This window comes from Epinephelus lanceolatus, chromosome 7 (assembly GCF_041903045.1).
Source record: "Epinephelus lanceolatus isolate andai-2023 chromosome 7, ASM4190304v1, whole genome shotgun sequence".
In the NCBI taxonomy this organism is placed as follows: Eukaryota; Metazoa; Chordata; class Actinopteri; order Perciformes; family Serranidae; genus Epinephelus; species Epinephelus lanceolatus.
This window is the reverse complement of record NC_135740.1, coordinates 29,908,907-29,934,829: the sequence shown is the minus strand read 5'-3', so window position 1 is coordinate 29,934,829 and position 25,923 is coordinate 29,908,907. Positions and strand designations below refer to the sequence as shown.

Sequence of the window (25,923 nt, the reverse complement as noted above, 5' to 3'; positions counted from 1 at the left end):
TTTTCTCGTTGATTTTAGCTTGTTTGTGATATTGTTGCGGGACATTATGCTGTATGACACTGTGGAGCTGTCTGAAGCTCTTGTACATAACTAACTACAAGCTTTGCCACATGTAAGTACAGTCGTTTAAACAATACACTGACTTTATGAAATTTAACACGGGAAAACAATAATTTCCGATAGTTTGGAACGTTACATTAATTCCCGTCTTCTGTTCTGTATCGCGAGACTTGATACACAGACACGTTTCGGGAAAAATAATTAAATAAATAAATGAATAGATAAATAAATAAATAGATGTTACTCAAATGCCACCCATTTAGCGAAATATTGAAATTTTAGTCAGCTGTTTTTACATAGTTATGCTATATGTATTGTTAGTGACGCAAACCCGTTATTACAGACACGCCCCGGGCCAAATAGAAATCGTTTTCATTTTCTACACAATTAGTTTTTTAATCATTAAATTTTGTTCTTACACAAGAGCAAAGTTAGTCATTGTAACAGAAATAGACCAATTATCAGCTATTTGTCTCACTTCCTTTTCAGAATGATGACAGTTTGAGATTTCACAATAAGAGTCCTTAGTTAGAGCTAGCATCATTAGCTGAGGAAGTGGCCCGTGAAAAACATCCAGATCTACATTTTTGATCAATCACACGTCATAACAATTACACACAACACGTTACGCTGAGAATTTTGTGTTAGGATTGATTTAAACTAGTGACATTCTGCTGTGGTGATTTTACACTGAAATGAAACTTCACTTTCTCGAAATATTAGTTTTCACTTCCGGGCCGGAGTTGACTCCTCTGTTGCTGTCGTCTTTTTCCTCTCTACTCCCCCCAGTTCGTGAATCATATTAGCACAAAGTTTGCTTTTGTACACGACGACGTTGCAGCATTTGACCGCCGAGCAGCCGACATGGTGTTTAAAGTGACTGTCAACAGTGCCTGGAGGGCAACGAGGACGCTGTGGCTGCTCATGCTAGTGAGCCTGTCTGTCAGCATCTGTGTGTGTCGAGCATCTCTAACTCCGGAGGAGGAGGACAGTGCCATGGAGAACATCGTTACGGAGAAAAAGGCTGAGGAGAGCCACAGGCAGGACAGCGCGGACCTGCTCATCTTCATCATGCTCCTCACCCTCACCATCCTGACCATCTGGTTGTTCAAACACAGGCGGTTCAGGTTCCTGCACGAAACTGGACTGGCGATGATTTATGGTGAGATGCTCCAGCGTGACTGAGAGACGTAATCACTGTCATTACTATCATTTTCTTCTCGTGATTATAGTTAAAGCGCTTACATGTCAATATCCGGTTTCACTCTTCTAACACTAGCAATAAGTTAGTAATGTTTTAGTACATTTAGACAGCAGGCTGCTGCAGGTAGATACAGTCAGATAACAAGCTTAGTCACGGAGGTAAAAACACCTTAAAAACTGCACCAAAGCAGCCAAGTGTTTTCCCCCTGCAGCATGAAACAGACAAGCCAAAATTTCACTTCTCTACTCTGTGGTTTGGTGACGCCACGGATGGATGTGCTTGAAATAGCCGACATGACGAGCAACCTGCACAGCATGTGACTGACTGTTCCCTCCTTCACTCAGACACCAACATAAACCTTTCCCTACACCTGATAGGACAAACACCTCTCACTGGGCTGTCATCAATCTCTGGTGGCATTTCCTGGAGTGATCTCAAATTTGTCCTGAGCTAACCTCTGTGAGTTTATGAATGGGTGAGCACTTGCTCATGCAGTAAGGTGAGGCAAGGGAAGTTTGTTTATGCAGAACATTTCAGCCACAGGGCAATTTAAAGTGCTTTACATACAAAGCATGTTTAAATAAACAGTCATTATAGAGCCAGGAGAACAGAGAACATAAAAAGCTAAAATAGAGTGAGACAGGTGTAAAATACAAGAATTAAAGTTACAGCGCAGTGTTATAAATTAGTAATTATTTGATTTAATAAAAGGCAGTAGCAAACAGAAAACCCTAATCTTTGATTTTAAAGAACTGAGAGTTGCAGCGGGCCAGCAGTTTCCTGGGAGTTTTTTTCCAGACATGAGGTGCTTAAATACTGAACGCTACTTCTCCATGTTTAGTTTTGACTCCGACCATTAAATTAGCACCAGCCACCAGCCAAATGCTGGTAAAATATGCATGTGGCTGCTAGATTTGCTTCACTCACCAGCCCATAAAAAACAATGGTAATCTATTGAGTGACTGGTAGATTTTGGATTCCACCAGCCACAGTGGTAGGTGGACAGAAAAAGTCATTTCCAACCCTGGAGATGACCTGAGAGGTCTGGATGGTTCATAATGTAGCAGAAGATAAGAAATATGTTTTGAGCCTAAACCTAAATCAGCTGTAGTATTTTTAAATTTATTCTTTGACAAACAGGAAGCCAGTGTAAGACCTCAGGGATGAGGTCCACCTTCTTGGTGTTATTAAAGTTAAGACTTGATCAGCAGTTCTGAATCAGCTGCAGCTGTCTGATCCATTTTTTAGGGAGACCTGGAAAGACACTGTTACAGTCAAGTCTACTGGAGATAAATTTATGGACAAGTTTCTCCAAATCCTGCTGAGACATAAATCCTTTTATCATTGATATTAGTGATAGTAGGCTGACTTTACAATTGTCTAAATATGTCTGTTAAAATTCTGGTCTGAGTCCATGACTACATAAAGATTTCTGCCTTGGTCTGTAGTTTTTAACTGTAGTAGATTCATGTTACATTTTGTATCTACAGCGACAGACTAAAGTCCACCCACAAAGGTGTTTTTGCTTGTGTAGCCCGATGGGACTTTTCCACAGCAGACATCTGGACATATTATAGTCAGAAAAGTTAGTTGATAACAGTCAGGGCTAGGTGATATGTGGAAAATCAAATATCAGAATACATTGTGAGGCTGACTATTGGTGCTTTCACAAAATATTAACACAATGAGATTTTTGATAAATAATCACCTGTAATGTGGATATAATGACTAAGAAGGAAACGGCAAATAATAGAACAGCTAGAACAGTCTGGCAAGTTCTCAATTTGCATCACTTTATTGTGTTGCTCCCTTTAAAACCAGGAAAACACAGCACTCAAGACATTACAATATTCAAATCTAAGACGATATTGCTATAACATGCCAAGCCCTACTTCAGATAATGATCATGCAGTTGAATGTGTCAGTTTCAGGGTCCAGGTGTCGCCATGCTGGTTCACTAGCCTGGCCTTATCAAAGTATTTAAATGGCACAGAGCCATCATTAACAGTGTTTGCTTTTCCTGCTTGATCAGTCAAAATGTCTGATATGAAAAAGTCAGACTGTTCCTAAAAAGAGTTGGCACGTACAAACTGAGCTTGATTTACATTTCCCTTCGCTCTCCGGTTAGTTTTGTTTCACCTGCTGGGGCATCAGCTTAAACACACAATTATTTCGATAAGCCTGAAGTGTTTGGTGACATCATGAAATTCCCAGCATAGTTTGACTCAACTTCCTCCTGACTACAGGTCTCTTTATAGAGTCGTCAAACACAAGCACAACACGTCTAAGCACAAGATATTCCTGATTTGTCTGGCTCATATCTGATCAATTTTCAGACTTTAATTTCATAGAAAAAGCTGAGCTCATGTGATTAATCTGGCTTTGTGAGGCTAAGAATTTGACTTTTTCTCCATGTCCTTTCCTGCTGAAACATTTGATGGAACAGAATCATGACCACTCCACATTCACTCCTCCACTGACACTTGATTATATTGATTTTTGCCTCCTTGTTGCAGCTATAGACAGCTCATATTAATCAACTCTCCTCTCTCTATCCTATTTATCTTGCCTCTTTTCTCCCCCCAGGTGTACTCGTTGGCGTGGTCTTGCGATATGGTATCCATGTTCCTCGGGACATTAGCAACGTCACGATGAGCTGCCATGTTAATGCCAGTCCCGCCACGCTGCTGGTCAATGTCAGTGGCAAATTCTACGAGTACACTCTGAAAGGAGAGATCAGTGCCAACGAGGTGAACGACGTGCAGGATAATGAGATGCTGCGAAAGGTACAGACCGACAATCATGTTTGATTGTTTGAAATTCAGTGACTGCCACTAATTACATTTCATGACTGTATTATGAAGTTTCTATACATCTGTATACAGGATTTTATGTTTGTTTTTTTCCAACTGGTCATGTTGTAACTGTATAATATAGAGCCGAATCAATCAGTTGATTCATTGATTCATCAGTGAACTGAAATGTTAGTGGCAACTTTTTCATTTTTGGCCTGCTGGTTGGACAAAACATGTAATTTAAAGATGTTGCCTTGGGTCACATTAATCCTAAACTCCTTATTGTATCATGTGCACAACAATTACAATAAATAAAGCAGTTGTTGGGGATTAAAAACTCAGCTAGGCCTCAGCCAGATACCTTCTAACAATGCTTAATAAATATCTGTATAAAAAAAAGAAAATCATGCAAGTAAAAGCAAAATCTGAATTATATACTGCAAGTTGAAGTACAGGGCTTGAATTTAAACAAATAAAATATGAACTACATGATAAATTTGTAATGACAGTGTTGCAAATGAATAAACCAACTATAAACAGAATGTCAACAGGAATAAAGTAAAAGTATCTGCATAATGAGAAGTGATAAATATGTATACAGAGGTGCACACAGTTGTAGACAGTTAGTAGAAGTATATAAAGGTAAAGTGACAATTTTGTCTTAATGCACCATAAATTCTCCACATTAAATATATCTTCATTTTATAGAAGTCTGGTAAAGAATTTTTTCAAAAAGGGTTTTAAGTGTTGTAAAAGTTTTATTACTTCTGGTAAAATCAGCAGAAGGCTGCTTTCTGAGAGACGTACATATAAAACTGTCACAGAAAAAAAAAATGAAGAAAGACAGTGGACAGATGCTCTTTGCCCGAGGGTCACTTGGACTTTTTGCTTCCATAATTACGCTGTCGTTATGCTGGTTTGCATTTCTGATGACGAGGAGTGAAAGTAGTCTTATGGGTACTGCTACACCGACCTTCATCGCTTCATGTTGTTCTCCTTCCACCCCCAGCTTTATGCACCTCCGAACACACACACATTCAGTTTTTTTATTGCCTGTATGATGTAGAACGAAATGAGAAACACTTGATAGCAAACTATTTATTTAAATGGTGTAATTGCCACTTAATAATTTGTGAATGTTGACAAAGCATTAGAATCATAACAGTTTGTTTTAATCCTTTGATACCTGAGCAAATTGACTTGATTTATTTTAAAAACATGAGAAGGCAATGAACAATGAAAGAAAAAATGACCCAAAAAATTAGCAAGAAATTAGTAAATAAGAAAATTAAAAACAAGAAAATTACTAAAAAATGATAAAAAAAAAAAAAAAGTTAAAAACAAACAAACAAGGAAATGAACTGAAAGAGTGCTTAAAAATTCAAATAATTATGTCACATAATTTTAAAATATAATAATAATAATAATGATACATATAAACATATTTTTCCCTAGCTTTTTTCATTTTCCCCTGTTTTTTAAGATTATTTTCAAAATGTATACATTTTTTTGTTTGCAATTTGTGGGACATTTCTTACCAAGTTGCCCATATTTTTGAAAGACATCGCACTAAGAATTTGCTCAAAGGTTCAAAGGTTTAAATACTTTTGAAAGGTGTCCTCAAGGCAGCACAAGAAAAGTGATGTCGCTCCAGGTTTCAAACTGCTAACTTAGAAGAAAATTGCATCGGGTTACAAAACCTTCTCTCACTCTCACTCAAACTATAAAAACAAAAATTGCTCTAGATTACTGGACAGAACTTCTTTTTTTTCACAAATAAATACAATTGCAGTATATCCCACTTTATCCAACATGTTTTACTTCCCAAAAGCAAGCAGGTGCAACAGGTCTAATATGCAAAAAAAATCTTTACATATTAGTGAAGAAGAATCAGAGAAAATTTTAGATAGATAATAGTCGACTCTCTAATATTTACAAGCATGTAAAGTTGTGTGTGCAGTTTATATAACTCCCTCTCCTGTGGTTGAGCAGCCTCCTCCTGCCTGCTTGACACAGTGTACGTAAGAGGAAATAGAGAGGAAAGGAGAGACCCTGCACTGCCGGCAGATGAGCTGTCACTGTGATCAGTCTGAGCAGCATGCTCTGAATGAAATACAACTTTTTCCCTGATGGTCTGAATAAGACACTTCATTTGTCGCTAGTGACTTTTTAGAAATAAATTCACTGAGAGGGGCTTAAAGTTGTTAATGATGGGGCATTTTAAAGTGTCTGTGATGACCTGGGCTTGACAGGTTGTTGTCTGTGTGTTTTGAAAGACCGCTGCTGTCCCCTCTTCCTGGTACCGTGTACTGACACCGAATCTGTTAGCGGTACAGAAAGCCGGACCTTACCGGCCTATTTTCATCCCTGCTGGTGATTAGGACTTTAAGTTTGTCTGCTAAATAGCACTGGTATTACCTCCTATATTCCTTATAAAATCAAGCCCAAAACAAAACATTATGTAAACAAGGTGTCGCAGAGGCTGCTGCAGTGTTGTTTGTCATTGATGGAGGTTTGTTCAGCATCAGATGTCTTCTGTTAAATTGTCACACGACATAATCACACACAGATATCTTATAATGTTGCACTGATCTAGATTTATAACTGAATAACTGGCATTAGCTGTGATTTGATTTAATTAGTATCCCCATTAGCTGATGCATAACACCAGCCACTCTTCCTGGGGTCCACAAGACATAACAACAGATTTGATACTCATAGACAAAACAACCAAATGGTATTAAAATCAGAAACGTAATTAAAGTAAGCATTAGCTGTGATGTTTGGTCCGCCTGTGCGTAGAAGCTGTCCTCTTTTCCCATCACGCCCTTTCACTATTATAACAACTTTTTGTCAATTGTCCTTGAAGCTACTTCTCGCTGTCCCAGATGTGTCATTTATGATTCATTAACTTTTTTAAGTTCTCTAAAAATGCAACAGCCTAGAAGCGTCAATGAAAACAATTTTGTCTCTTTTTTATCTGGTGATTCAGACCTGTCATATGACACTGTTTTTGTGTTTGTGTGTGTGTGACTCAGGTGACCTTTGACCCTGAAGTGTTCTTCAACATTCTCCTACCACCTATCATCTTCCACGCTGGCTACAGTTTGAAAAGGGTACAGTAATATTTCAGGCACTCTCTGTACTTATGCATAAAAATATCTGACTCCTGATAAAATAATAGCTGAATTTCAATATATAATGTTAAGATCAACATATGTAGATGAACATTGATGTATTAATTTGTCTTTCAGAGACACTTTTTCCGCAACATGGGCTCCATCCTGGCGTATGCCTTCCTGGGGACAGTTATTTCCTGTTTTGTTATCGGGTAAGAATTTTAATTTGCAGAGAGAACCATCCACTGTTATAGTTTCACAGGTGCAACTCTGTGTTGTCGCCACAATGGTAGCACAAAAGACATTGCATGCCAGGGCAGCATTTATATGTGTCAATTACTGTGGTGCTGAAGTGCCACTAAAATCAGAGTTGTTTGTGATGTTGTGCGAAACCACCTGTTGTTCCTCCGTCAGGTTGCTGATGTACGGCTGTGTAATGCTAATGAAGCAGGTGGGACAGCTGGGTGGAGACTTTTTCTTCACCGATTGTCTGTTCTTTGGGGCCATTGTCTCCGCCACAGATCCCGGTACGTATGCTTATTCTCTGTCTTCACATTTTCTCTTACTTACAAGCTACACTCATTAAAAGCTGGATTCACTTTTATCTCCTGAATTGCTCAAAGCTTGTAGTTCACATTCTCACAAACAGGACACAGCCGCTAACAGCTCATCATAAAACCAAAGATTTATCAATACTACTGAGAGTTACTGTGTTGTAAAGTCAAACTTTAATCATACTGGAAAAAGTGATTTAAAAAAAAAGCATCTTTGTGAATAACCATCCTGTCTGTTTCAAACGCTTAATTATTTGGTGTAGCTTCAGGGTGCAGTACAGACACAAATCCACAAAAGGGCTTTAGTTTTTTATATGCCCCTACATGAGGCAGAACAAAACACAGCCATGTTTTTTAATCATTTTGATGTGTCATCATGAAATGGATGGTCGAAACAACGATATTTTATACAGCAAAAAATGATGTTGAAATAGATCAATGTAATGATTCACCACACAGGAGAAAAAGTACAACATAAAACCACTCTGGGGATGGTGGGAGTGGGAGTATCTACTTAACCTCATGTAATTTTTCATGTTTTGCTCGGATTTAGTTCAAATTTGTACTAACAGTATTATATGATAGTGTTACTGATATCTGCCCTACACCTCAAATGGTAAATGTAAATAGACTGCACTTGTATAGCACTTTTCTAGTGTTCCAACCACTCAAAGCACTTTTACACTACATGTCACATTCACCCATTCACACACATTCACACACTGGTGGCCCAGGCTACCATACAAGGTCCCCTGCAACTCAGTAGCCATTCACTCACGCTCACACTGATGGAACAGCCATCAGGAGTAATTTGGGGTTCAGTATCTTGCCCAAGGATACTTTGACATAGACTGGAGGAGCCGGGGATCGAACCACTGATCTTCTGATTAGTAGACAACCTGCTCTACCTCTGCTACCTCCGAACCACAGCCGCCCCTACACCTCAAAGCAATATAAGCAATTTTTTTTATTTATTTCAAAACTAGAGTCTTTTAATAGTTGTCATAGGTAGAAATTTTCACACAGACACCTTTTTAAAAGACAGTTACTTTTATTTACGGTAATATAGGATGGTATGTTGGAACAGCTCAGGCCATCACATCAATTAAGAAACTTAACACATAAACAATAAAAGTGGCGCAATAACATAAATGTGTAAAGTGAGGAGTAAAATTTTACAAAACTTTTTCAAAAATTTTAAGCCTATTAAACCCTGGAGCTCAAGATTTCAGAGTGTATCTCCTCTGACAGTGTTTAAAAAAGACTCGTCAAGCTCCACTATAATAGATACTGCTACCACTTTTAAAGAATGTATACAGATTTTTAAAATTATTTTTATGTTATTCTTATTTCCATACTCTCCATTCCGTCTCTCTCTAATTTAATAAACTACAAACACCATTCCAACTTCCATACCTTCATAGTTATACACACACACACACACACACACACACACAGATCTGCTTCAAGTAAATCTGGTCACCACACTATAATTGAAAATTAAAACCCTCTAGAACTTTACAGTTTTTTTTCTCCTTGCATCAGCTGTTCTTGATGACCTTGTGCATGCTCTATCTCCAGTTATAACATATAAAGTTTTTAGACTGTAAAATTATGTTCTTCTGTAGTTTTGATAGACACTGTTTTTCTCACATAATGAAGTCAGTCTGAGATGACTGTTTGATCCACAGCTGGTAAAAAGTGAAAAACCAGGGTGAAGCTGGAAAAATGCAATATATACATGGAAAAACATTTTGTGCTTCTAATTTCTTGTGATTTTAAACTCTAAAATTGCAGTGTCTTCTAATTTGTCAGTGTAAAGCCTGTATTAATTCTTATTTTTACAAATTAGTGAAGTAAAAGTGTTGTAAAATGTAAAGATAAACTACATGTTAATCATGTACATATGGTTTTAAAGTATTATTATAAGGTATAAAATTGAAACAAAGCTCCTGACACCTGCTTCGATGTTGCTCAGTGATGTTTATCATCATTTGGTTCAGTTCTAACATGGACGGGTATCAGAGGTATTAAGTGTGTTCCTCTCTGTTCACAGTGACGGTCCTGGCTATCTTCAACGAGCTCCAGGTCGACGTGGATCTGTACGCTTTGCTGTTTGGAGAGAGTGTGCTCAACGACGCAGTGGCCGTGGTTCTGTCCTCGTAAGTCACTCAGACTGTAGTCTACATCCATCTTGTCTTGAATGTGCACAGAGCTGCTAAGTTTCTGGCTTTCTGAGAGAAATGGCAGAAGTGCAAGTCATGCTTTTGTATCGATCTGTCAGTGACCTTTTACTTAACCTAATATCAGCTTCTCATTAACGCCATGCTAACCACGGGGTGGTCCCTAAGCTAACACTCAGTTTCTTCTCCTCCTCTACATGGGACTGTTATTATTTCCACAGAATTGTAAATTATAATAGCAGGCACAGTGGAGGGGCCGGTCCCTGCGGAGACACTCCGACAGGCCCATTGAACGGGTGCACTAAGTAGAGCATGTCATTGTGTGCCTTTGCGGTGCCGTGGGACAAACATGACAAATCACCGGCCATTTGTTTTGTCCAACTGTGGCTTATTCAACCAGAGATGCAGAACATTTAATTATTTATTCATTTATTTTAGCTCTTTTTGTTTCCTTTTTTTGTTGTTGAAGTTGTGAGTCAGCAACGAACAAATTCCTATTATTTCCTGGAGACATTGTATACAAAAGCCAAGGGGAAGGCAGGACGCCAGGACTGCTTATAGACAAAATGCCCGGTGATTTGTTTTCAGAGTGTGGTGGCTGTGAATGGAGAGGGTGAATATTTCACTTTCAGTACATTTATATCGCCAAACTGCCTCAGCAAAATATTTGAAAAATTGCTTTTTCTGACCGACAACTATCCTGCAGAATTTTATATAATGCTTCTGTGATAAAATCCCTCTCATTCCAGACTCCAGTTAAAAACTCAATTACTTTCAAAAGCTATATGACCCACGTTTGATGAGAGGAAGTATGGTCTGTTCTATTAAGTACGACTTTATTGGGATGGTTCAGTGTTGATACTCAATTACAAGGTGACACAGAGTTAATGTATAAAGTGACTGCCATGGTAACTGTGACAGATATTTGTTGTTGTTGTTACCTTTGGCACTATGAAAACATTCTCATCACATTTAAACCTTTTGTCCACACCATTATCACAGCAGACTTGTCTCCTTATTCAGCCCTTTCTCCCAGAAATTATGTTTATGAGTATATTTATATTATATTAATTTGAAGCAAATAGGTATTTCAGGGAAAAATAATGCAGAGCAAATTCTGTTTTCTATGACCATGGCGAGGAAAAGTTTCTAATTAACATACCTGACAAGTCACAAAAATGCTGACACTGAACATATCAGCAAAATGTTCACGGACACTGCACTTTGTGTGTCCGCCGCCTCCCTGTAAATCCAGCATGGCACATAAATATAGTGTTTTATTACCTCTAAGAAACGTCTCTGAACATTATCCAGGCAGCGATTACATTGTTTGTCACCACAACAGTAATTATGAAAACAGTTAAGTAACGTACAAATGTAATCTCTGGGAGACAGAGCAGCTTTATTTGGTCTAAATTCTCTCAGAGGAAGGAAGTAGCTCTGTTATCTGTTTTTCTTTTTCCGGCAAATGTGGTTTTCTGCCTTTAAAAGATGTGTATTTAACAGCTCCACTGTTTGGTGAAAACAAGTTCCCTCTCTTCTCGTCATTGTTGGTTGTAATGATAAGGGCAATAACACCATAACAGCTTGTAGTTTTTATTACCTATTGTTCCACACCTTCACAGATTCATGGGCGCCCCTTGCGAGAAATCTTGACCTCAGTGGAAACTTACGTGCATATCTGTACTTATTTTCACACAGCAGTAGCAACTTTTAAACAAGCCACTTTGTTATTAGTTGAATATTAACACTGAACTATTCAAATAGAGTTTAAGATTCTTTTCTTCCACCTTTTCTTCCACCTTCCTGACCTCTACATTACTCTACTACTCTACTCTACTCTACTCTACTACGTTTTTGCTGTGAAAGCCTGCTCTTTATCAACAGAAGCAAACCTCAAATGTTATCTCAAAGTGCTGTGCATGAGGAGACCTAATATGGTGGTGGAATGTGCAGTTATTGACAAAAATATTTGCAGATAAGAGGACTGTTAGTATCACACAAATTTCCTGTATGCAGGTTTTAAATTAGGCTAATAAGTTTATCTTTATAAGGCTTTAGTCTGCAGTTATTTATCTTGATGTTTGACATGATTTACGTTCTCTGTGCACTTGTGTTACATCAGGTCTATAGTAGCGTACCAGCCACAAGGGGACAACAGTCACACCTTTGAGGTCATGGCCATGCTTAAGTCTTTTGGGATTTTCCTCGGAGTTTTCAGCGGCTCCTTCGCTCTGGGAGTGGCCACAGGAGTCGTCACTGCTCTCATATCCTTTCTGTCATTTATTTATTTATGAGAAATAGATATTACTAGATATTATTATTAATAGATATGACATGTAATAAGATATGAAATCCATCCACTGGAGCATGTTTACAAAGTATAAGCACTGTTAAATGTTAAATTAAATCTGAACTAGTTATTGAGATGTTAGTAATATCTAGGTCTTTTATAAGTTAGGTTTTGTAAAGAATACCACAAAAGGGAAATTTAATTAACACAGAATGGTACGACCTTGTCTCTAAAAACAATGGTGAAAAAGTTAGATAGAAATGGGACTTGTGTATGATATATTCCCCTTGTTTGAGGAATCCACTTGGAACAAGTGACAGCATTTTGAAATAAGGACCGTTTTCAGAAGCTGCCCTTGAAACAAAATAACTTTGCTTTGGAAACAAGTGAAAATATCTCCACAAAATGTCAGATTTTTTCAGATTCACTTTTTTTCACGTTATAAATTCATTTGGTAGAGTCTGAGTGTTTTTGTTACACTCCTTGACTTCTCGTTCGTACGTGACTAAGTTCACTAAGCTGAGAGATTTTCAGCTGTTGGAGACTGCTCTGTTCTTCCTCATGTCGTGGAGCACATTCCTGCTGGCTGAGGCCTGTGGCTTCACAGGTAACACACACACACACACACACACACACACATACTTACACCACATACACACATTCAAACAGTACTCGATTTGGAGGTCAGTATTCATTCAATGTATAGATTAACTACCTTTTGTTGCTTTGTTGGGGAAAAACATATATATAATAGAAATAAACATAAAATGAAACTGCTCTATATTAAAGGTTTACATTTTTGGGATGGGACACAGTGATGTAAACATTGATCAGCCAAAACATTTAAACTACTGGCTGGTGAAGTGAATAACATTGATCATTTTGTCATAGTACAATGTTCTTTTGAGGAACCTTGGGTCCTGGCATTCATGTGTATGCCACTTGACACGCTCCACACACCCAAACACTATTACATACCAATACCCCCCTTCATGGCAACGCCACTCCCTGTCGGAAGTGCGCCCCCCAGGCAAGACAATGCACCATGCTACACCACAAAAAGAGCTCAGGAATGGCTCAGCAGATGTGACTAAGCTCAAGGCATCAACCTGGCCTCTAAATTTCCCCAGATCACAATTCGATTGAACATCCATTGGGCATGCTGGTACCTTACCTCACAACCCACAGGACTCAAAGGATCTGTCGACAACACTTTGGTGCCAGACAACACAGGACACCCCCAGAGGTCCTTTGTCCAGCCCTTGACAGGTCAGAGGCTCCACTGTAGATCGGACTTGGCACTGACCTGTTGAGGCCTGGACAAAGGACCTCTGGGGTTCCGGCTTGTCCCACAGATGCTTGATCAGATTGGGATCTGGGGAATTTGAAAGCTAAATCGATGCCTAAAGCTCTTTATCATGTTCCTTGGGCCATTCCTGAGCAGTTTCTGCAGTTGGGCACGGTGCATTGCCTTGCTGGTGGGCTACTGTCATCAGGGGTACTGTTGCAATGACTGGGGGTACTTGGTCTATAACATTTAGATGGTTGGAGTTCATAAAGGGGCATCCACATGAATGCCAGGACCAAAGGTTTCCCAGCAGAACATTGCATTGTAATTAAATGATCAATGTTATTCGCTTCACCCGTCAGTGGTTTTAATGTTTAGGCTGACTGGTGTATATGAATATCTGCACAGATCCATACAGTCAAAATGACTGATCTTCACAGACGCAGGTAACGTTTGGTGTTTTCAGTCAGACAACACATGATTGAACTTTCAAATCATAGTTAATCTCTACAGTCTGTGTAGCGCAGAATGGTGAACTAACCATCCCTATTATACTGCTATTTAATCTGTTGCCAATGTATAAGAAAAACTCAGAGAGACTGTGCTGCAGCGACACGAACATTCAAAATCTCTTGAAACAAACACAAAATGATTTAACGTTATGTTAGTGTTATGTCAGTTTTAATTGATTTCCTAACTGTTTTGTTTCTGTATCTCCATCCCTCCTGGTGTGTCACAGGTGTGGTCGCGGTGCTCTTCTGTGGAATCACTCAGGCCCACTACACCTTCAACAACCTGTCCCCCGAGTCTCAGGACAGGACCAAACAGGTCAGACCTGGACTACAACCTCACCACTGCTCATCCTGTATTGTTGTCTAATGTTTGTGCCTTTACTGTAGAAAAAAGGGCAAAGATGGAGTTTATCAGTGACCAGTTAACACCAGTACAATAATACTGGGAGTGTTGGCAGAGCACAGGATGTTGGTGTATGTACTGTTTGATGTGGCTTAGCAACACATTCAACTACATTCACTGGTCAAACAATTGATGCAGTAAATCTGTAATTCACCTGCTGCGTTGATTTCCCTCCGTACCCCTCTTCACTTCTAACAATGTAACAGGACCAAACATCAACATTTAAATAAAAGAGACAACAATGTCATTTTAATGAAAAGAGAATCCAAAACTAAAAACATGTTTTCCTTTCCAGTATAATGAAACAAATAACATTGTTTCATTCATTCATACTGAAATTTTAATTTTGGAAGTTTGATTGCAGTCAAGGCCGGGCAAGCCAAGTGCATTTAGTTGTTAATTTTGTTTAACCGTGTTTCTTGGTGAGTGTAACTTCATTGCTGTTATCTGAGTCAATTGTTGGTGTGTTTTTGTGTTGCAGCTGTTTGAGCTGCTAAATTTCCTGGCAGAGAACTTTATCTTCTCCTACATGGGTCTGACCCTGTTTACCTTCCAGAGCCACGTCTTCAATCCCATGTTCATCGTCGGAGCTTTTGTATCTTTTGCATAAGGGGACTGGTGCACACAAAGCCTCATATGACCCTCTGCTTGATCACAACAGTGGTTATTTTTACTGTCATCGTAGAAGAAGAACGTATTACAACTAATATAAGCACCAAGAAGCAAACGGTAATTGATTTAAAGGGGCAGTAAATCAGTTCGGCACAGAGTGGGGGGACTTCACAGGCTCTCTGTTTTGTTGTCCTCTCCTTAACCTTGTTCCCACCCAGGTGGCAGTGTTCCTGGGAAGAGCTGCGAACATCTACCCTCTCTCATTTCTTCTTAATCTGGGCCGACGCAACAAGATCAGATCCAACTTCCAGCACATGATGATGTTTGCAGGTCAGATGGAAGAAGACATTTATCTTGTATTTTGTAACTACTGTAAAAATGCACCGTGTAGATGCACTGGAACATTTTCTAGTCTCTTGCAACCCTCTGTGAGCAGATTAAAAGTTAACTAACACAGGGTTGTAAACAGAGATCACCTGATTTGTCTCATATAGGATGTTGCATACTTGTTTGTGTGAAACATTCTTTGTGTCTGTGCTCTTAGGACTACGAGGTGCGATGACCTTCGCCCTGTCAATCAGGGACACGGCGACATACGCCCGTCAGATGATGTTTAGCACCACTCTGCTTGTGGTCTTCTTCACTGTTTGGATTTGTGGAGGAGGCACCACCCAGATGCTGTCCTGCCAGCGCATACGGTACCCCTCACCTACACCTGTCAAACCCATTCCTGCGTCAAACTTGATTTGAAGTCAGCATTTATTGAAATCTGGAGGGGTTTAGCACCATGAATGTTTTAATAGAACTGGATACAGCATTGAAAATGGGCCCCTATTCATTTGTATGAAAGGTGATCAGTGGCGCATGAAGCCAAAAAATTCAACTTCTCGGGTGTAAAACCACCTGGATCTTCCACATCATTTGATCCATAGAGAAAGAGCGCTAGAGCCTTCCACAGGCCGAGCTGGCTACTTCCGGTTTATAGCTCTACTAACTTGAACAGGGATAAAATAATTTAATCCTGCGGCTCTTCTAGACTTTGTATGTATCTCTAATTCACAGACGTCTCTTTCCCAATGAAGGTCTGTGGGGAAAAGTCTTTTTGAGCAGAATCGTGACGGACCTAGAAACTGTAGCTGCACGATTTGGCCACTGTGAAAAATTGGCTTCAGAATTGAGTGCACTTCCTGAAAGCCTGTTTGACACCTCAGGGTATTTAAGATAATGTCAGAGAAATTTACTCTCCTAATGCTTCTTTTTGTCCAGACTTTATTGCCCACATGTTCAACTGGTTTGTCAGATTAAAACTCTTGAGAATCATGTAATATAACCTTTGTCTCTGCTCTGGTGAATGCTTGAGGCTTTTGACAGTACCTCCACTGCTGCCACCCTGCTGCTCAGGATTGTGTTATAAGACTGGCCCGTGATAAAAGATGTCTCAAATCTTAACATGTTGAAAATGTGCGAGAACCCACACATAATGACATGTAATGATTAATTTAAGTTTTGTTTCTGTAGTATGTGGAGAGCAACAGAACAGCACACCACACATTAACAGATTCAGACCCAATCACTGGGTAGAAAATCCCCACATCATGTACCAATAATGAACTGGTGGTGAGCAAACATGCTGCCTCAATTGGTTAAATTTTAGCCACCTTAAAAAGGCCCACCCAAAAAAATCAATATCAGTTTATGTGTATTATATGTTTTGAGTATTTTAAAGGGATAGTGCACCCAAACATGAAAATTCAGCCATTATCTACTCACCCTCATGCCGATGGAGGCTCAGGTGAAGTTTTAGAGTCCTCACACTTCAAGGGGAGAGGGGGTAGCAACACAACTCCACCTAATGGAGGCTTACGGCACCCCAGATTCAAATGTCCAAAAATACATAATTGAAACCACAAAATATCTCCATACTGCTCGTCCGTAGTGATCCAAGTGTCCTGAAGCCCCGACAGAAAAAGTTGTTTAGAAAAACGTCATTTGAACTCTACGGATGAGCAGTATGGAGATATTTTGTGGTTTCAATTACGTGTTTTTGGACGTTTGAATCTGAGGCGCCATAAGCCTCCATTAGGTGGAGTTGTGTTGCTACCCCCTCTCCCCTTGGATCTCTGCAAGTGTTGTGAGGACTCTAAAACTTCGCCTCAGCCTCCATCAGCATATGGGTGAGTAGATAATGGCTGAATTTTCATTTTTGGTATGTTTTGCTGTCCCCTTCCACAGCAGTAATGTTGCATTGCTTAGCTTCCGTGTTGGTACATTTGGTTTATTGCTAGCAGAGCAACACAGTACATGAAATAAGTAAGACTGTCAGATAGGTCGGACCACCGGGATGAACTATATATCTTCAAATGTTACATTTATGGTAAATTCTGAGTTGAATCCTGTCTGATATTGCATACAAAACCTCCGAGACCTGTGGGACTGCCAGCGATCCTCGGGGTTCCCCTTTCTAAACAGGATATTGTATTGTAAAAGTAGATGTGTAGCAGATGGGGGGGGGATGTTAAAACACTCAACATACCGCACACCACAGGAAAATGTGGCAAGATAATCTTAAGAATAAAACAACTGCATCCTTGCTGACCATTGTAGGGAGGGGGGGCGTCGGGCTCCAAGCCGGCTTGATTCTCGTGTAGTGTTGTGTATTGGAGTCTTGAGGACTTTTGTCATGTCTGTCTCTTGTCTGTGTTGCTGGTAAAATATCTAAAAACCTCGTCTACTGCAAAACAAATCTCCCTTCAGGTAGAGATAAAGTAACCTGACCTGACCAGGAACTTGCTAAACGGGGGAAACACGCTTCACAACACTGCTCTGCTCTGGTAGTTTATGACTGCAGCTGATTTACATGTGTGTTTTCCTCCAACAGAGTGGGCGTGGACTCGGATCAAGATAACTCAGTAAGTGTTACTCCTGTGAACTAGTTACTGCGACTGTATGTGACTGTAAGAAAACACTGAAACCACATTTTCTGTGTTTGTACAGATGAGTGTCGCTGAAGGCTCGGAGAGAAGAAGCACCAAACAGGAAAGTGCCTGGCTTTTCAGGATTTGGTACAACTTTGACCACAAGTATCCTTTGATAACACGTGACTAGTTTTATCACTGCCATAAAGACCAGGAAACAACTACTTATTTTTAATTTGCCTGTTTTAAAAAATGGTGTTGTAACTACTATGAGAGGGAGACACATATATGACCAACTCTTCTACAGATACTTAAGGAAAAATAAATAAAAGTATGCAACAAAATATAACATTTAACAGTAGAGATCAGTCATAAAATACTGCAACAAGAGAACAAGAACTGAATTAATACAGTGCAAAAGTTACAGAACATTTGTAGGCTGGATAAAGGATGACGAGGATCACTATTGATCAAATGTGCCCCTTTATTGATAACCCCTGTAGTTCCCAGAGTCAGACAGCAGAGGGAGCACCATGTACAGGCTTGAAGATAAATTATCTCTTTTATTAGCTGTGTAGTATAAAGGTCATTATTGTATTTTAAATAAATAACTTAAGTTTTAATGACTTTGCCCTTTCACCCTATTTTAATACATGTAGTTAGCATTCATTAATCACACTGTACAAAAATCTCTGGTCCTGTTTGTCGTGTCTTACCACCCATAGTGCTTGTTTTCTGTGTAATATGTCCTTGACTCGAGCCCCCTCTCCAGCTACCTGAAGCCCATCCTGACTCACAGCGGCCCCCCACTCACAGCCACGCTGCCTCCCTGCTGCGGCCCCCTCGCCCGCTTCCTCACCAGCCCGCAGGCTTATGAGGTCAGACACTAGTGGATGATATAAGAAGCTATTTTTGGCTTTCTGTGTTTGTGAGGTTTTCATTCTGTGTCAGTGGATGAAAAAAAAAGTTATTGTGATGAATCATGAGGCAGAGAGGTTCAGTTTGAAACTCAAGGTTTTGATTCACTGGGCAGATGAAGAGACCATAATTTCAATCTGTTATCTGTAAAAAAAAAAAGTTAGTTTTATTCTGTGGTCATAGATTGTTAAAGGAATACTTCACCCCCAATTTATCATTTTATATCACTTTACTCACCCTGTGCTATGTTGAATTTGTAAAGAAAACTTTGTTTTTCTTGCATGCCTCCAGTAGAATCCAAAAACTGAGACGATTCTTGATGAATTTGAGTAAAAGGGATCCGTGCAAGACTATGTCAAAACATCTGTTTACAAACTCTCACACAACTCGTGCAGTATAATCCAAGTCTCATTTATCCAGTTGTATACTCAGTATTTCTCAAACCCATTTATTTGAACTAAAACCTCACTATTTAAAACTAAACTGACACTGACGCTTATCAGTATTTTCTCCATAACCAGACTCCATTGAAAAAAACAGCGATTTTACCTCACTGAACACAGGAGTTGCTGGTCTACCACTGCCTCGATCAGTTAGTTTGTTTGTGTTATTGAGTGACTAAGGTGAATCCAAACTAACCTGTTAAAACACCAGAGTCACACAATATCAGAAACTAACCCTTAATGGAGACAGTGGTAGACCAGCAGCTCCTGTGTTCAGTGAGGTAAAATGGCTGTATTTGTCAGTGGAGTCTGGCTTTAAAAAGAGCATAGGTAAGTTTCATTTTAGTTCGGTTCACTGTTGGAAAGGGCCGTCTGTTAAGGAAGGGCTGAGCACACAGTTGGATAAATGAGACTTGGATTATACTGTACAAGTTGTGCGAGAGATTTTAAACTGATGCGGACCCCTATAGATTTTATCAAGAATTGTCTCCATTTATGGATTCTTCGTTCGCCAGTAAATGATGAAGTATTCCTTTAAAGTCACATCTTGTGCTTTATTCTGCCCTGTGCGAGTATCTGACATCATTCCTCTTCCCTCTCACCAGAATGAGTGCCAGCTGAAGGATGACGACTCTGACCTCATCCTGACAGATGGCGATATCAACCTCACCTACGGCGACATCACAGTCAGCACAGACGCCTCAGGTTCCCACACGAGCGGCGGCCCAGCCTTTGCTGGAGGCGCCACCTCTGATGACTTGGACAGAGAGTTAACGTATGGAGATCACGAGCTGGTGATGAGGGGCACGCGCCTGGTGCTGCCCATGGATGACTCTGAGCCGCCCTTTACAGACCCCCCGCAGCGCTTGCGGATGTGAAGATAGTCTCTCAATGCAGACCCAGACATACCGTCCGACTCACACTGACCCGAGCCATCGATCAAAAGACCAGTACCTGACACTCCTTCCTTCACTCCTCCACTTCATTCCTCTTGCTTTTTTTCCAACACATCTCCTCACAGTTTTATTTTCTCACTTCCTCTAGTGGCAAATCACTGTCTCTACCTCATTCTCGCTCTGCTCGTTTCCACACCTCTCTGGCATCTGCCATAATTGTAATATAGCCTTATTTATTTGCAAGGTTTTTTTTCAGTATTCAATCAAAAGTCAGTTTCTCTTAGTTTGGCTTAAAGCTGTGTGTCAGTCACCTTACTGTAGCATTGCACAGAGGTCTAGCAGCATGTGTTAGTGTGTAAATGCAAGTCCAAACCACTAGCTAATTTGTCGATGTACAGTATATCACAAGAGTACTATAACTTTGATATGCATGCTGAGGATGCTTGTTGTTTTCTTCGTACGGGAGGTCGAGGGCTTTCGTTGTTTGGGTCTGACCTTGAATGTTGCTGCCTTCTCTCTGCTCATCAGAGGCATGCTGACCCAGTGGACAACTTTACTGTACATTTTGTTACAATCAAGTGCCTGGGAATTGTAGTTTTAAACCTGGCGACCCATGCTGGACCAGCTCTCAGACGCAGAGCCAGTTTCAGGATGGGCAGTCACGCAGTTGTAGTTTTCCTTTGTAAAAAAGAAAAAAACACAAAAAACTAAACAGACACCTCTGTCCATAAGGTAGCAATATACTCAGTGGGTGTTTGGGCTGTCAGTCTGTGTTATTCGCCTGTAAATAGTGTGTAACGATGTGATGCCACTGTTGCAGTGTAACCTGGCAGTGAAAGTTGCGGATCTCTCCCAATGACCTTTGACTGTGACATAGAGAGGGACTTTACACCTTATTTTAGAAGCTGATGTCGCTCACAGCAGAACGAAAGGGCTGTCGTTCCAAAAACAAGATCCAAACCAGTTTTGACGGAGGAAGATTAGTGCCATTTCTGTCCTGCATTTCGACATTTTGTGAAAACCAAATGCAGATGACCTTAAAGTGTTTTGTATTATTTTTGCAAGAGAGCTTAAGGACTTTAAGCTGAGTCACATTTGTCATACACATAGAGCTTTGTGCAAACATTTTCTATTACAAATCGTGCATTAACAACGAGACTTTGAACAAAATTTTCTCTTTGAATGAACCTGAAAAACGCATATAGACACATGAATTTGACACTAAAGGAACTTAGTACCATATTATTGGTAAGCACACATTTTGTGAGTATAATTTCGACAAATCAGATAATTGATTTTCTCTATATGGTTCCATCAGGGCTGCAACCAGTTATTTTATTATCAGCTATTATGCTGTCTATTTTTTGTGTAATTGATGAATTATATGATCTATAAAGTGTAAAATGCACAATTTTCCCAAGCTTAAATTGACATATTTAAGTGTCACAAAGATAGTCACTTGAGAGAGACTTGATTTGAGCTGGACGCCGTGAATGTGATAAAAACATTACTTAAACAATCAGTTATCAAAATATTTGTTTGTGGATTGACTAAAGGATCAATCGACTGATTGTTGTAGCCCTAGATTTTACACAGAGGTCATTAAAATCAGTGAACAAGACGGGAGCAGCTGCATGATGATTATTCTAATCAATCCATCCATGATATGAAGAGATATTTACGCTGGTACTGTGGCAGTTCATCATTATGAGAACTTCCTGAATAGAACAAAAGTTGTTGATATGCTGGACGTTTTTCTCGGCTGTACACAATAGTGTCCTTGAGGGTCGATAGTCTGACAGTTAAACATTATTTCTGTATATAACAGCATTAAGATTCATTAGGTCATTGAATGCTATTAAAAGAGCACCTGGCGATGAGTGTTACATTTCACTCGTGTCAGTGTGGGTTCACAAGAAGAACGGAAGAGCTTCAGCCCAAGCTGACAAGCTTTAAAGGGACAGTTCACCCCTAAATCGAAATACACAGGTCTTACAGGAAGTGTTGATAGGGAGTCACCATGGCAACACTGTGTTGATGTGGGCTGAAGCCAAGCAACACTCCGAACATGGTGACTCAGTTGAACACAACGGTTTTTGTGGTTCGTCCTCTTGGTGAGCTCGAAAAAAAAAATTGCGTCCATGCTAAGTGGATGCAAGAGGATGATGATCGGGTTACAGAAGAGAGTGAAAGAAATAGATTATAAAAGAGAGACGTGGAGGAAGGAATATTTCACCCACATAAAGACCCTTTGTGTGAGTCATGCTGTGTGACCGTGAATTTGTGAAGAAAATGTTTTTCTTGCATGCCTCCACGGATTTATTGATTGGCTGGGGATCACGTCTAACAGCGAAACTATATCAAGACATCCATTTACACACTCTCATGCAACTTGTGCAGTATAATCCAAGTATCATTTATCCAGTCTTATGCTCAGTGCTTCCCAATCACATGCATTTTCACTAAATCCTCACTATTAAAAACTGAACTGACACTTCTCTATGCTCTCTTCAAAGCCAGACTCCATTGATGAAAGCAGTAATTTTACCCCACTGTACACAGGAGCTACTGGTCTGTCGCTGCCTCAATCAGCTAGTTTGTTTGTGTTATTGTATGACTTAGGTGAATCTAAACTAACCTTTTAAAACACCAAAATCACACCAAATCAAAAACAAACCACCAATCGGGGCAGTGGTTGACTAGCAGCAACTAGTATTCAGCAAAGTAAGAGTTACAGTTTTTGTTAACGGAGTCTGGCTTTGAAGAGAGCATTGGTAAGTTTAATTTTTAGTTTAGTTCACCGTTGGAAAGGGCCGTCTGTTAGGGGAGTACTGAGCATACAGTTGGATAAATGAGACTTGGATTGTACTGCATGAGTTAGAGAGAGATTGTAAACTGATGCTGTGCAGTATAATCCAAGTCTCATTTATCCAAATGTATGCTCAGTTCTTCCCAAATACATGCAGTTTTGCTTATAAACCTTACAGTGCAGTGGTTCCCAACTGGTGAGTCCTGGTCCAAAAGTGGGTTGTGGGTCCATTCTGAATGGACAGCATGTGACTTGCAAACATGTCTAGTTTGTAAAAAACATTCTTTATTTTTAAGATACGGTAAATTTCCAGCACAGAGCTGCATTTTTAAGTGCTGTTTCCTGCTGTAGAGTGAGTGACTAACGGACAGCTACTTGACACAGCAAACTAGCTCAACGACATGGATGTGTTAAACTGTGTGTATCTTGAAGTAATGACTAAGGAGAAAACTAAACCAGTTGGAAACCACTGCCTTAGTATTTTAGTAGTTTTCTTTAGCAAAAATGCATGTGTTTGATAAGTACTGAGCATATGACTGGATAAATTAGACTTTAATGATATTGCGGGAGTTGTGTTAGAGTTTGTAAGTGGATGTTTTTGTTGTGTTGTTAAACATGGTCCCCAATAAATCAGTATGTTTGCCATTTTCTGTGGAGATATGCAAGAAAAACAGAGTTCTCTGCACAAATTTAAAGTAATACGGCATCACCGAGTGATTTATGGCATTTCTTTGGGTGAAATGTTCCTTTAAAGGCCTGTTTGTGTGTGTGTTTCTGTGGTGATACAGAGGTAGAAGGAAGAGCAGGCTTTCAGATATCGCTTTTCCTTCCTGCAGTTACCTTCTGCTGTGCAGGAACTTCTAATACAAAGTGTGCACAATTTTTTTTAATCAGGCATGCCTCTTGACACCACATTTTCCAGGTTATGATTCTTTCTGTCATTTTGTACTTTTCATTTGTGCTGTTATTGCATTTTATTTTGTGGAAGGGAAAAGATGAAGTAACAAAAAAAAAAAAAAAGCTGAATAATTTGCACTTCTCCATTACAAATGTTTTATTGTTTTGCTCTGATGTTTTATCTAACAGCTGCTTTTATATTATTTACCTTTATGTTTTTTGGAAGGACGTGGAAAAAAAAGAGCAGATTCATGTCGGTGTAATGAATCTGGAATGAATGTTCAGTAAGAGTTACGTTGATGTTTCTTTGTAAAGAGTTAATTCCACATCGCAGTGGCAGCCGAGATGGTTAGAAGTCTTTTCATACTGCTGTTTCATCTCATCACTTCACCATTCAGGTACTTTGCGTGTATGTTTGAATGCTGCTGCCATGACAGAGCATGAATCATTCATCTTCCGCTGACGGTGGAGGAACAAAGAAAAAAAAAAAAGAAAAATATATACAAGCAGAATTGTGTGCCACTGCTCTTCAACTGACACATTAAATAATGTGAAATCTGCAAAAAGCTGATATAGGTTTTGGTGTTTGCCTACTGCTCTGCCAGCGTGTGTTCTCTCTCTGTTCTCTGAATGGTGACTTGTGATAGGCTTTGATCATTGGAAATCCTGTCTGAAGTAGCTGACCAAAGAGGCCTGCTGTGCTTTGTGTTTCCAGACAGTCCACTCTATCTTTATACTGCAAATTCTCTCTGTGTGTGTGTGTGTATGTGTGTCCATGCCTGCAAGTGTATATGGATGTGTATACTTGTGTGTGTGCGTATGTGTGTGTGTGTATGAGAGAGACGTGGAGATGTTATGTTCTCTCCGCCTCTTCTTCTGTGTTGCAGGTACCGACTGTTTACATCTGTGTAAATATACTCTCACCTGTTCATGTGCGTGCAACGGTCATTAAACAGAAGCCTGTGCTTTTGATTAAAGCCCTCGCTCTAATGGCGTCCTCATTTACCCCGTTTCCTCTTTTATTGGGCGTTTGGGTCGTGTAAGAATGCAGCTGCCGAGCTCCAGAGATCATCCCATCTCACAAGAAATATGAAAGAAGATTAGTGCCAGAAGTGATTTCATTCGAGTTGCATAAATCCCGGATTTTCACATTATGCTAGGAAGTGGTTTATAATCTTGGCTGCTTTGAAATGTGGCAGGTAGCCCAAGCCGACAAGCTTTAAAGGGACAGTTCACCCCTAAATCAAAAATACACATTTTGCCTCTTACCTGTCGGGCTGTTTATCATTCTAGATTGTTTTGTTGTGAGTTAATGGGTGTTAAAAATACTGGTCGTAGAGGTGTCTGCCTTCTTTCCAGTGTAATGGAGCTGGATGGCACTCAGCCTGTTTCCCACGAGCACCTGACACAAGATTTTGGTCTACGTTTGTATACACAGAGCAACCAGTCGTCTCTTTCCCCGCTAAAAAAATACATTTGAAAAGCTCAACAGTAATGTCTCTTTCCAGAAATCATGACCTGGTTACTCAAGATAATCCACAGACCTTGTTGTGAGCAGTTTTATGCCAGAACTATTTTCTCTCCACCAAACTACACCCAACAACTGTATTGCTACGCAGAAAGAAACGTGCATCTACTCATTACAGCTAGCCAGGAAGCCATTAAAGGTTTACTATGCAGGTTTTTACCTTAAACACAATATATCAACTCAAACGAAAGTAATCCCACTCAGTGATCACTTATGACCCCACAGCGTGTGGTGGTGTCAGTATCTGCAGAGAATCTGCCTTGTGCGTTTATTGTCTTATTTTCTTCCTATTTTGTTTTGAGGTGTCAAACTTTAGGTAGTGGTGTGTAGCTCCCAGCCAATAATATTCAGAGGTTGGGACTCTATAGAAATGTAGTAATGAGGTTACATCGCTGTCTCTGTCTCTCTCCTCTGTTCTGCTCTCTGGATGCGAGCTGTGTAAGGCTGAGCTACACACTAGCACCGAGCAGAGAAGCAGAGAAGCCAAACAGACA

The 25,923-nt window shown here is 39.8% G+C and overlaps 1 protein-coding gene across 1 annotated transcript; it reads left to right on the top strand.

The window, feature by feature from the left end:
* Window positions 1–803: 803 nt before the first annotated feature.
* Window positions 804–24,906, top strand: slc9a6a (solute carrier family 9 member A6a). Its single transcript, XM_033633318.2, has 16 exons — window positions 804–1,222; window positions 3,851–4,050; window positions 7,098–7,175; window positions 7,314–7,390; window positions 7,593–7,705; window positions 9,789–9,894; window positions 12,041–12,182; window positions 12,710–12,815; window positions 14,236–14,324; window positions 14,893–15,006; window positions 15,242–15,353; window positions 15,568–15,721; window positions 17,902–17,932; window positions 18,018–18,103; window positions 18,711–18,816; window positions 19,905–24,906. Exons 1-16 carry the CDS (start codon window positions 925–927, stop codon window positions 20,175–20,177), a joined length of 2,085 nt encoding a protein of 694 aa, XP_033489209.1. The 5' UTR covers window positions 804–924; the 3' UTR covers window positions 20,178–24,906.
* The last annotated feature ends 1,017 nt before the right edge of the window (window positions 24,907–25,923 follow it).